The following is a 13,157-nucleotide window of genomic DNA, read 5'->3' on the forward strand; positions in this document are numbered from 1 at the left end:
CTGTACGTAGTCCATACTGATATCCCTACGAAGACTTATATTTAGAAACGGAGGGAGTAAAATATAGGGTTGCTGCAAAAAAAAATCAACACCAAATAGAGATACATCATCTATTGAAGCTGGTCTTTTGGACTAAAATGCTCCAAACGGCAGTTTTTTTGGGCGCAACCGCCATTTTACTGTTGGGGACGCGCTAACAAACAGTTTCAAGCTACCAACAAAAAATCATCATATATAATAAGCATGTGCAAGTCATTAATTATACTCGCAGCAAGGACAAGAATTACAGCGTGGATGAAAAGGTTCTCTCATCTGTACATTTCTTGATAACTCAAGGAAAGCCCCTGGGCACCACACTAAAAGGACTCTTTCCTTTTTCTCTCTCAAATGTTGCAAATATGTAAATACACAAGATACAATCGGCGTGTGCTGCACATCTTTAGAGCATTTGCTAACAGCTGCAGGCAGGCAAATAAAAAGATTGCCTTCACAGGACGTGTCCAAAGGGGAAAAACCTCGTGGACTTGATCAACCTCCTACTCTCACAAATATGAATACACAAGCACCCAAATTCACAACCTAATAATATATGCAGCGCCGTCAAACCGGGCACGGTTACTTTATCAGCCACCACCGTGGACTTGATCGCCTGGTCCAGCAAGAACAACCTGCATTCAGCAGATGAAAGGTGTAAACATATTGCTTCACAAGTTCTTATAAATGACGCAAATTCTTGAGCACAATAACACTCACGTTGCAACTGGAAGCAAATTTCCGAGCAAGCATAATCGCGGCATTCCTATCCCTGTCCGTCTCGAAAGCTAGAGTGTAGGATAGGCCTTTCCTAGTTTGCCAGAAGACTGCACAGGCCGCAGCATTACCACCACCTCGGCTTCCACACAACTGAAGATTGCCCAAGAGAACAAGATGGATCGTCAGAAAATAACCTCAGAATATACAGAAACTTTTCGCCAATTCCGATCGAATTGTTTGCATATTCAATGATCCTTAAGTTCTAAATAAACATGACAGGGCTAATGATCAGAGAACATTCTTAAGTTTCTGCGGACTTATATGGAACCATTGTTTGTTTCCGGAATATTATCAGGAGACCTAGAAGATCAGGGCCCATATTTTTGTTGTAAACTGGCAAGCATGGTTATTTAAGACATTGTACAAGGATTTAATGCTACAAGCTGACACAGCACGTTTAGGAAACAAAACATTACAATTGAGTAGACATCACTTCTGTTACATATGTGCTGTGAACGTGATTTCACTTTACCTTCATTGTGGTGGAATATGACTCCCTTGCTTTTGTAGACCTTCCTTTCCGAAGCTTCACTCTCAGCTTTCCAATATGAAATACATGGACAGATTTTGATGCGTAGTCATTCCCATTCATTTGGGTTACTACCACCTACAAAGCAGCACAGATGCAAACCCCAATTAATTTATATCCAGTAATCATTCAAACGCACTGATATTTCCTAGCACAAAATGACAAGATTGCGCTTTTTATAGCTGGTCCAATGTCAAGGCAGTAGAATAATCAAAGGTAAAGTGTTTTGAAGAAGTTTTATACTGGATTACTGGTATCCTATAGGCAAAGAAGTTAATACATACATTGAACTCAATATCCGCCCTTTTCATTAGCGATTCCACATAATGTTCCAGTCCTGAAGCTGTTCAAAGTACACAACAGAGTCAGCCATTAACATGAGCTTATATCCAATATCAATGACTCATTGTTATAAGAATGTATGACAAAATGAAGTTAAACAAGCAGGGCCATTGGCAAATTGTAGCATGAGGCTAATTCATATAATACCACAACACAAATCAAATCGTGCTTATGCCTTGTCAGGTCAAAATAGATGGTGTTATTAAGGTCTACCAAAGGAAGAAAATCAGTGTAAGGATCAAATGTATGAAGAGGATGACCGGCACAAGTTGGAATAGTAAATATCGGGTCTGGGATGTGTGGAAGTTGCTAATGCTTTATATATCACAAAGAAAGCAACAGAACAGTTCAGTTATTTTCTGGAAGAAACAAATATATCCACATACATAAGTTATTTCCCCCATAATTCGGCAGATAACAGATGTTAAAAGAGAAGTGAGGAAATGCCTAACCATGATTTATAGGGCCATCTGTCTGAACCGTAACTTTATCTGCTTTCAAAATTATCTCTGCTTGCAACAATTGGCCAACATCAAATGGCTCTGGAGCATAAGTAAGTCTCGTTGCACCTGCAGCAGAAAATTAAATACATCAACATATAAATAAAGGAAAACAATGATCCAAAAAGGTATTAGATGTTCTCATGAAACATAGTTTAATGCAGAGATTTTTGCCGGATGAGTCTGTTCCTTTCAATGCTCATGGAAGATGTCTAGCAAGCTCTGGGAACTATTTGGGAACGGCATGAAAGCCCTGTTCTGGGAGGATCGATGGCTCAACGGGCGCTCGGTCGGCGAGCTCATGCCCCTGCTCTACAACTGCATCCCCAAACGGCGGCACAAGGCTAGAACGGTGGCCGAAGGCCTCAACGGCAACGCTTGGGCCCGAGACATCCAGGGTGTTCTCGGCCTCCATGAGATTGGCCAGTATTTGCAGCTTTGGCAACTCGTGCAGCAGGCTACACTCAGCGATGCCCCTGACCAACTGATTTGGAAGTGGACCGCGAGCGGCATCTATTCGGCGCAGTCTTGCTACTTGGCTACCTTCCAAGGATCATCGCACTCCTACTCCTGGAAGCTGATCTGGAAGGCTTGGGCTCCCCCTCGGGTCAAGTTTTTCCATTGGCTTATCGCTGCTGGACTGCCGACCGTCTGGCCCGCCACGGTCTGCAGCATCATCCGCGTTGTCTCCTGTGCGATCAGGCGCCGGAAACGATCCGGCACCTCATGCTTGACTGCCCCTTCTCTGGGCAGGCATGGCACGAGACCCTGGCCTGGCTACGCATACCAGCGCCGATTCCCAACCAGGAGCCCACCCTCATGGACTGGTGGCGACACGCCAAGGACGACACGCTGCAAGCACAACGCAAGGCCCTGCAATCCGTAGCGCTTCTAGTACCATGGCTCGTCTGGAAACATAGGAACAGCTGCGCTTTCGACAACGCGACGCCCTCCCTCGGCACGCTTGTCGACCGGATCAAGGAGGAAGCCGGCTCCTGGGCTAAGGCCAGAGCCGCAGGCCTTAGAGTAGTCCTGCCCCCTTCATTGGACGTGCACTGAGCTTTGTAACTGATCCTCGATTATTCGTCCTAGGACGACTGTAACTGACTCCCTACCTTTTCAATGAAAAGAAACGCAAGGTCCTTTGCGTTTTCTTGAAAAAAAAGCTCTGGGAACTATTCATTTATCAGATTACATACCCGATATGAGCTCTCTGTGGCCTCCGGAAATTACACGGTACCACTGAGCTGGACAGCTTGAGATGTCTGGAGCACCATCAACTCGAGGGACAATACGGAACTGTGATCCAAGAGTATCAGAACCTTCAAGCTCAAAGAGTTTAGAGCTATCTTGTTCAAGCCTCTTGATCATGGCAAGCTGAACATAAAAGTGAGTGGTGATTCACATAGCTCGACATTACTCAAATTACAATTTAAATAATATGGAGCTTGTCCTAACAGGAATTACCTCTTTCTTTAACTGATTGCAAAGCTGTGTTTTTTCTGATATAAGTGTACGCAGTCCCTGAAGCTCAAACTGCATGTCCATTACCTACGATATTTTGCATGACAACTGTTAGTAAATACATGAGGGGCAAATTGCCACAGTATGCTTTGTTTGATTACAAGATATATGAAAGTATAAGAAGCGGAGAGCATTGAGAAAAAAACATGCCAATTTGTAAGAAAAGGAGTTAGGACTAAAAAAGGAGGGAGTACTCTATTTGAACTTGACAATGAAATGCAAATGGAACAGAGGAAGTATCATCAAAGATTAACATAAACACAAAAAACTATAACTCCATGAATAGAACAATGAACCAATGATGAAAAACAAACCTTGCTTGGCTGGTGTAGCATTTTTATTCGTCTAGCCTCTCGAATCTCTTTCCTAAGTTCCTCTATCTCCTGATCAGGAAAAAACTAAGATTTTAAGTAAAAAAATGTAGCAATTACTCGAATCAAAAGAATCATGTCAGTGCATTTGCATCACCGACTACATAAGAGGTAGTTCAATAACAGTATAGAAATATCCAAGCTCATCATTAATTGAGGAAGCACCTCCTTCTCTCTGCTACTTGATGCTGAATCCTGCTCCTGCAACGCTTTCTCAACTTTTTCTATTGCAGCTCTAGATTTTTCAATTTCAGCGAGTGCAAGAGCTCTTTCCTCTTCAGCTACCTTTCGGGCATCTTCAGTAGCCTACGATACAGAGGAGAATGGTAACTTCGTTATTCAGGTGTAACCAAATGGTGTTATTGTAATGCTAGTAAATACTGATATCTTAATAGGCATTCAGAAGATTGTTGTGAAACATCGCACATACTAAATGATACGAAAATTGAATGTGGCTCGTGACTGAAAACTAGGACTGCTTTTCTTAAGTTAGGCACAACACGACCTCGTGAACAGGACATGGTACATTATACGACAAACTATAGCCTTTGGTTATCAAGAATATAAAAAATAAAGACAAAAGCACACAGGATAATTTGCCCAAGAGATTCTGTGTTGTAGCTTTAGAGATACAAAATGGCTCAAAAGACAATCTAATTCTCGTACACATTAAGGTAGAATTAGGCCACTGTGCCAAGTTTTCCAGAAAAAACGAGAGCATTCTGCAAACGAGCCAGGCATTCCTAGACTCTCACTACAACCACCAGGATCTACGGACAAATTTACTTTTCATATATGAAATTATGAGTTATCAGTCTTATAAAACAAAAGCCTTACCACATTCTACTTGAACAATGTCTACAGTATTAGCATGTTACAATATACATTTCCTAATGTACTGACAATTAAAAAAATATTAATTACTTATGAAGCCTCAAACATTTTTCAGGCTCTCCGATCTGATGTTACAAAGTTTAAACAGGCATGAATAACAAATTCGATAATTAAGAAATGGGGTAAACCTGCTTGAGGAAGCTAGCCAACTTTTTTACTTCAGCCTTCTCATAAATTAATTCACCTTCTCTTTGAGTAAGTTGAACTGCTAGTGCTTCCACCTGATAGAACATAACTAGTCATAATCACTTCAAAGTTTTTGGAACAAAGGTAATATGAGAAAAAAAAGAAAACATCACAACTGGAGATAAAGAATCATAATTAATAAATATGAAATATGATGGTTTATTTTACATGCCTACTGAGACTGATAAGCTTAAATCCAAAAATGTGCAACCAAAATTTATTAGTACTGCTTTTCAGAGCATTACATTAACACAATCTTTCAAATTTGAGCATTTTTAAAACGCTCAAAGCATCATGTACAAACTATTATGTGAAAGCAAGTAACGAAAAAGCACAATCAAGGTTGGCAATTGGTACCTAATATCGTGTACAAGAAAAAGGTTGGGCTGTTTGCAGGATGCTAGCTTAGATAAATCATACACGGGTGAAACTAACTTAACTCATACTTTCAATTAAGAACAATTCAATCAAATTAAAAGTAGCTTATAATAGAAGACAAATATTGGCAGTCTAGAGAAGAGATTAACCAGCGAGATAGCTTCATCAGCATCATCTCTGTTTCGACCAGCCACACGGCCTTTCAGCGTGTCTAGAACATCTCTGAGCTTCTTCAGAAGAACCTGCCTGTCCAGGGAAGCTGCTTCTCGCCGCTTAGCCTGAAACATGAAGCAACAACTTTAAAATAGAATTTCAATGCAAGGAAGTTACTACGAGTAGAATGTGATATTTATCCTACTCCCTCCGTTCCTAAATATTTGTCTTTTTAGAGGTTTCAAATGGGCTAACACATACGGATGTATATAGACATATTTTAGAGTGTAGATTCACTCATTTTGCTTCGTATGTAGTCACTTGTTGAAATCTCTAGAAAGACAAATATTATGGAACGGAGGGAGTATTTAGCAAGGCCCCATGGAACCGATATACTTATCAATTTGAAGCGGATTTATATGCTCCTTTGAAAAGGAATAATCTTCAGGAAAGAGAGGTAAGCTATAAATGAACTATGACTGTGAGTTCAACAATGAGTGGATCAATTAATGTGAGCTCTGGAGGCACGCTCTGGGGACGCTGACACTGTTAGGGGAGTCTGATAACAACTCCACAATATGGTCATTGACAGATAAGTTATCAGGTATAGTAATTTCACTATCTCTAAATATGTTTATCCGTATCCAGGTGGCATGCCACATCATTCTTCATATAAGGAAGCATGTGAAATTCTAACCAGGGAACCATGGCTTGTGTGAACAACCTACAGCTAATTACAACAACTTTCATATATGTGTCGTTGGAGCTCCTGGTATACTCACATTGTTGACAAAAGTCAGAACAAGATGAAGTGCTTGGACTGATTAGCATACCTCTTCAGACAACTTGGAGGCACCAGACAGACCCTTCTCAAACTTCTCCCTGAGATCACGCACTGACAGCCGCTTTCGCTGCTCTAGCAGTTGTGTTGTTTCTTTCGCAACAATCTCCTTCAAAGGCACAACCTCGTGCGTCTCCTCTGGGTCAATGATTTGGTTGTTTGGCCCAATCCTGTAGTCTGGAAAGTGGCCCTTGGGGAAGTTAACATCAGAGGATACCATGTCAAGTGCATCTTTCTGCATGCCTTCTCCCGAGTCATGGATGACCCTTGTCATCTGCGGTACTCTGATACAGAACAGAACAAGAATATATATTTTCAGTGCGAAACCAGATAAAGTTGTAGTATCAGTAGAACATATGAAGGTGCTAGCTGATGATATATTGGGCATGTCTCATGGTGCAAACAACCTGCCTCAACGCTATATGAAATCAGGCGCAGCAAAGCTGGGGAAATCTAAAATGCTTTGAATTGATGGTTATTTTTCATTCGCGTAGCTGAGCTTATAGAAGCACATCACGACAACTTAACCAGGAAGTAAATTCGACCCAACCAAATATCTACCTCACCAAAACTAGCTAAATTGGCATCATCCAGTGAGTCCAAAGTTAAGAAGCAAGGAAAGGAGCAGGCTAAGCTTTACAATTAGAGGAGGTATGGATAGATAGGTCAGTTCAGGGACATGAATTCTGGAACAAGACAAAGCGACAGCCTTTGGGCTAAAAATTGCTAATCGTGCGACATGCTAAATTCAAGGTGAGCTATGACAAAACCCGTGCTGATTTGTGTGGAAGAATACAAATTTCTTACCAGGAGCAAGGAGACAAGCTCTTAAAAACGTGACTGGATATGTTCTGTAACGAACTGACAATACAGCCCAACCAACTAACTAACCGAAAAACACAGTCGCTGAGACTTGAAAGGAACAAACTTTACGACAGGGAGACAAGCCATGTAACTTTTGTCTGCCCCCAAATCCCACAGCAGCATGGATCCTCACCTCATGCGCGACTCCCGGGATCGCCGGAGAGCCGGGCTCCTCACCCAATCCGCCGCCGCCGCCGCCGCCGCCGCCGTCCCACGAACACGAACGGGAAGCCTCCGGAGCACGCAACTACTCTAGCAGCGGGCAAATGGCGGAAGGGCCCCCTCCGCCCAATCCAGCTAGGGTTTTAACGCCCGTTCTGCTTTGAGAAAAGCTGGATGTATGGATCGAGGCTGTTGCTTTCGATCCCGTGGAAGTGGAATCCTTTTTCGGCCGGTGGCGAGTTCGAAATTTGGTTGCGGGATTCGGGTGAGCCTGCCTGACGCCGACGGGCAGACGGAGGAAAAGAAACGACGAACGCAACGGAGGGAGGGGAAAGGTGGAAGAGTACGGCGTGCTGGTGACGGAAGCAAGCGGCAGAGGAGGGGAGGAGACGGACGGGGGGGGGGAGAGAGAGAGAGAAAATCGTCATTAGTGCTCTAACCATTCAACGACGGATTAGCAGCAGTCTGGTGGATTAAATGTGGGCCCACCCGTTTTAAAATGGGCAGGGCCGGGGGCATTGATGGTATTTGCTTGGTACAGTCAAAAGAAGGATGGACTCGCACTGTCACTGGACGACCATTTTTCTAAGCTCGGATTCAAATCGCTCCTGGATGGCTCAGGATGTTAATCCACTGACGGCATGTACAATGCATAGTCTCAAGGTGATGCCTCGCATGCTATGTAGGATCGGATATGACGTAAAGTAGGTTCGGATAGGGAAGCGAGATCTTCTTCAAAAGGCGGTGCTTGAAGAAAAAAGTGTGGTCCGGTGACAAAAGCTGAAAAGGTTGAAGTAAAAAGTAGAGATGCATGTGTACTAGAGTCTTTATTTTTTTACTAGTAAAACGTCTGTGCGTTGCTACGGACTATACTGTATATAAATAAATCAGACAAATTATTGATATTGAAGCTTATTTTTCTTTCATACACCAACCTCAAGGTCGACAGCAGGTTCCGGCGATCTAGTATAGCAACATAAAAACTCCACCCCATGACACACCCTTATGTTTTTCTGTCGGACCCTCCCTTTCCGCTCGATTTTCGCCATAGTGAGACATTTCTTCTCGCTGGAGCCCTCTCCTTTAAAATGGGATGACGCCCACCTCACCTTCGCCATCACGGCCTCTCTCCTTCACACCATACTTCCCCACGGAGGGATTGCATTTAGACGTCGAAAAAAATCGATGGCGAGGGAGTCATGGAGGAGGGGTAGAGAACGAACCGGTGAAAGCCAAAAAAACCTGCGTACAATGTTCGCTCCGCCTGGGTCATAGAGGAGTCCCCCTGGTAGAGGAGTTTGGGGAGAAGAGGACGGCGACGCGAGGACACGTTGGGAGGATTGCAAGGAAGGCACGCTGGTAGAGGAGATCAGGGAGAAGAGGACGACAGCGCGAGGACGTCGGGATTATCGCGAGGAGGGCATGCGATGGGAGGATTGCGTTCACATACACGTTAATGGGCCAGCCCAATGCTGTGATGTGATGATGTCAAAGGTAGGCGAAAGATAGGAGTGGTGAGATGAGGTGGAGTGAGGCGAGACTACCAACTAAGACATTAGTAGTAGAGATTACTGAGAGTTGGTATAACATATATAATCCTTATGAAAAATGTTAGGCTCAATCTTTGAGTAAGTGAATCTATCTTGTAAACTCCATTGTAGACCATGCATACACATTATTCTCCAGAAGAACTGGTGCAGATTATTTGAAGGAGCTTGATATCCCATAGACCATAGTCCTCGTGTAGTTTTGCATTGAAAGATATAGGTATGTAAGACAGTTAGCTTAGAATGAAATAGATAATTAAATGGAAAAGAGAAGAACTGAAATGAGGTAGAACTTCCAGTAGGGTCACATTTCATTACTCAGACTAACCAAAAGTTTCAGAATCGAGTTCTTGGAGCTCTTTGTCTTTGAGGTCATCATTCTTTATAATCTAAAACGTGAACATTTAGTTGGTAAAGAACATTACGTGTTAAATATGACATGTTATAGCAAGCCTAATATCAGGACCACCTCTCATGGGCACAATCAACTCCCTAAATCCTCTTTTTTTATCAAATGCATAATGCACATCACTTACTAAGGAAGATTTAAGCCTCTTCAACATAACAATCGGCATTCCTTGTCAAAGCTCACACCAAAATAACTGCACGTCTAATCATTCTACCCTTTGATTGATAGACTGAAAATAAGTACACAAAAGATAGGAGCTACTCACATTCAAACTTCTGCCACAAGCTCGTTGATGGTCATGCCCCTTCAACATGTTCACACATAGTGTGTCAAAAAATAATATTCCTCCAACCAGCCCGTACAAAATGCCTCGAATTGGCATGATAAAACAAATCCAAATTGCATTATTCATCGAAATGATAAAAAATGAAAACATCTCAAACCAATATGTATGTAGAACCATGAAATTATATCTTATGTATCAAAGCGAATATACAACCTTTCAAAAAGCGAAGGAGGACCATACATAATACAATACTCCTTTCCAGCGCTTTACGTCGCCCGCCTCCCAATGCATCCCTGGTCATCTCCATGGCCTATAGGAGGCGCTTCACCTACAGCAGAATTTCGAGATAGGAATCCTTTCTTCACCTACAGCAAAATTTCGAGATCCCAACACTATCAGGCTAATACAAAGATCCATGAAAAGTGTGAACGCACCAATGTTTTCGGGTATTCATGGACCGTACGGGTAACTGATTTGGGAAACGTAGGCGGCGATGCTGGCATGGCCGACGGCACATGATGCATCTATAGTGAGACCGGCGGTGGCCAGCAGCACCGTGGTGGCCCAATTCGATAAGCCCGACGGTCGAGTACGTGGAAGGCCAGTAGCCCACGCCCATGACGTTGGCAAAGTAGCTCGGGATGGCAGCGGCGAATCGCTGGGTCACCCGTGTCAGTGACCTCGAGGCGCCGTTGGCGCGAAGGGGAGCATGTTTCCACTGTCGCAGATCTCCCATGCGACATCAATGGTCGACAGCATCGGTCTCTCTCGATGAACCGAATCTTCCCTGTCACGGTATTCGGGGGAGAGGGGCTAGGCAGTGCCAAACAACGGAGGGAGAGGCTTGACCTGGCAGGTTCTTGAGCGGTTTGACAGTTCTTTTTTCGACGATAGCTGAATGCCCTTGCGTTGCTATGGGACATCCAAGATATATATATTGATCAATAACCAGAAGGTTATTAATTCTACTTCACAAACTTCGACAATGCATGCACATTTTAATTTTCGATCAAAAAACAAAGGTAACAAACTCCTATAACAGTGGATAAAATACAAGAAATCAGTCTAACTGAAAATACCACGTCTATCTTAGAACGTCTATAATATCAGTTAAGAAGTCTGCTACAAAACTTACTAACAGGTGGAAAGGGGCAGCTAGTATCTCTCCAACAAACAAAATCATACCATACAAAATAGATTGCCTGCAGTCAATAAAACAGTAGTAGGGCATCTAAACAAAAAAATACATAGGGAAAATGGAACATGTCGTTTTGAAGATTACATTAATCCTGTCAATGTTAACCACAATACTGAAGATAGGCCATAATGGCCACATGACCATCTGCACTGTACTAATAACGGAACTGTGTGTCTTCATTGCTATCATTATAGATTAACATATTTAATTGTTTCAGCACAAAGGTTCCATAATGTCAGGGTTGTTGGGGAACGTTGTAATTTCAACTGTTGGGGAACGTAGTAATTTCAAAAAAATTCCTACGCACACGCAAGATCATGGTAATGCACAGCAACGAGAGGGGAGAGTGTGATCTACGTACCCTTGTAGACCGACAGCGGAAGCGTTATGACAACGCGGTTGATGTAGTCGTACGTCTTCACGGCCCGACCGATCAAGCACCGAAACTACGGCACCTTCGAGTTCTAGCACACGTTCAGCTCGATGACGATCCCCGGACTCCGATCCAGCAAAGTGTCGGGGAAGAGTTCCGTCAGCACGACGGCGTGGTAACGATCTTGATGTTTAAGTGTCGCAGGGCTTCGCCTAAGCACCACTACAATATTATCGAGAACTATGGTTGAAGGGGGCACCGCACATGGTTAAGATTGAAGTTTGAAGGTGAAGATTGAAGTCCATAGATGGATTGCTGGTGCTTGCACATTTTGTTAACACCTTTAGGATTGACAAAACCTTCTGGTTGCATCATATACAATAAATCCATTAAGGAATGCAGTTTTGTTTATCCATTTGCCAGATTTCATAAAATGCGGCAATTGCTAACATGATTCGGACAGACTTAAGCATAGATACGAGTGAGAAACTCTCATCGTAGTCAACACCTTGAACTTGTCGAAAACCTTTTGCGACAATTCTAGCTTTGTAGATAGTAACACTACTATCAGCGTCCGTCTTCCTCTTGAAGATCCATTTAATCTCAATGGCTTGCCGAACATCGGGCAAGTCAACTAAAGTCCATACTTTGTTCTCATACATGGATCCTATCTCAGATTTCATGGCCTCAAGCCATTTTGCGGAATCTGGGCTCATCATCGCTTCCTCATAGTTCGTAGGTTCGTCATGGTCAAGTAGAATGATCTCCAGAACAAGATTACCGTACCACTCTGGTGCGGATCTCACTCTGGTTAACCTACGAGATTCGGTAGTAACTTGATCTGAAGTTACATGATCATCATCATTAGCTTCCTCACTAATTGGTGTAGTAGTCACAGGAACAGATTTCTGTGATGAACTACTTTCCAATAAGGGAGAAGGTACAATTACCTTATCAAGTTCTACTCTCCTCCCACTCACTTCTTTCAAGAGAAACTCCTTCTCTAGAAAGGATCTATTATTAGCAACGAATGTCTTGCCTTCGGATCTGTGATAGAAGGTGTACCCAACAGTCTCCTTTAGGTATCCTATGAAGACATATTTCTCCGATTTGGGTTTGAGCTTATCAGGATGAAACTTTTTCATATAAGCATCACAATCCCAAACTTTAAGAAACGACAACTTTGGTTTCTTGCCAAACCACAGTTCAGATTGTGTCGTCTCAACGGACTTAGATGGTGCCCCTTTTTAACGTGAATGCAGCTGTCTCTAATGCATGATCCCAAAACGATATTGGTAAATCGGTAAGAAACATCATAGATTGTTGTAAGGGCATATTTATCCCTACGGTGTTTTGGTGATTGATGACAATGCATTTGCGGACTAATCGGGTGCTTTGAGTTCTTTCAGATATTCATCTTTCGGCACGAAACGATTATTTCCCTTCGGCGCTCTACTCAAGACGGTGTAGCTTCTTTCGTGACTTTGTTGGTGGACTAAGTTTCGTAGTAGTCACCGTACTATCAAGAGGGGATCTGCTTCGGTATGGTTTGGGTGGAATCAACACGTACACGTTCTTCTCACACCCACCGTTTCTTTCCGTCTCTCTGGAGCTTCTCTTCTCTTCCCTTTTTGTGTCTTTTCCTGGACCCAGCGGTAGTACCGCGGGCCACAGCGGTAGTACCGCTGAGGCTCACTAAGCGGCAGTACCGCTCCTCGGAGCGGTAGTACCGCTTTATGGCCTCAGCTGTAGTACCGCTGCGGCTCCGTGCTCCTACCGCCTCGACT

At 43.1% G+C, this 13,157-nt stretch overlaps 1 protein-coding gene across 1 annotated transcript; it reads right to left on the reverse strand.

The window, feature by feature from the left end:
• Positions 1-212: 212 nt before the first annotated feature.
• On the reverse strand, positions 213-7,955 carry LOC125545077 (stomatal closure-related actin-binding protein 1). Its single transcript, XM_048708936.1, has 13 exons — positions 7,529-7,955; positions 6,524-6,815; positions 5,687-5,815; positions 5,102-5,194; positions 4,245-4,385; positions 4,023-4,091; positions 3,652-3,735; positions 3,384-3,561; positions 2,137-2,253; positions 1,627-1,685; positions 1,286-1,420; positions 754-903; positions 213-668 (listed from the first exon to the last, which is right to left on the reverse strand). Exons 1-13 carry the CDS (start codon positions 7,531-7,533, stop codon positions 624-626), a joined length of 1,497 nt encoding a protein of 498 aa, XP_048564893.1. The 5' UTR covers positions 7,534-7,955; the 3' UTR covers positions 213-623.
• Between the last annotated feature and the right edge of the window lie 5,202 nt (positions 7,956-13,157).

Source organism: Triticum urartu, chromosome 3 (assembly GCF_003073215.2).
Source record: "Triticum urartu cultivar G1812 chromosome 3, Tu2.1, whole genome shotgun sequence".
In the NCBI taxonomy this organism is placed as follows: domain Eukaryota; kingdom Viridiplantae; phylum Streptophyta; class Magnoliopsida; order Poales; family Poaceae; genus Triticum; species Triticum urartu.

Coding starts and splice junctions, on each gene's coding strand:
- LOC125545077 (XM_048708936.1), bottom strand. Junction 5,816..6,523: donor CCTCCAAGTTGTCTGAAGAG/GTATGCTAATCA, acceptor TTCATGTTTCAG/GCTAAGCGGCGAGAAGCAGC. Junction 5,195..5,686: donor CTGATGAAGCTATCTCGCTG/GTTAATCTCTTC, acceptor ATGTTCTATCAG/GTGGAAGCACTAGCAGTTCA.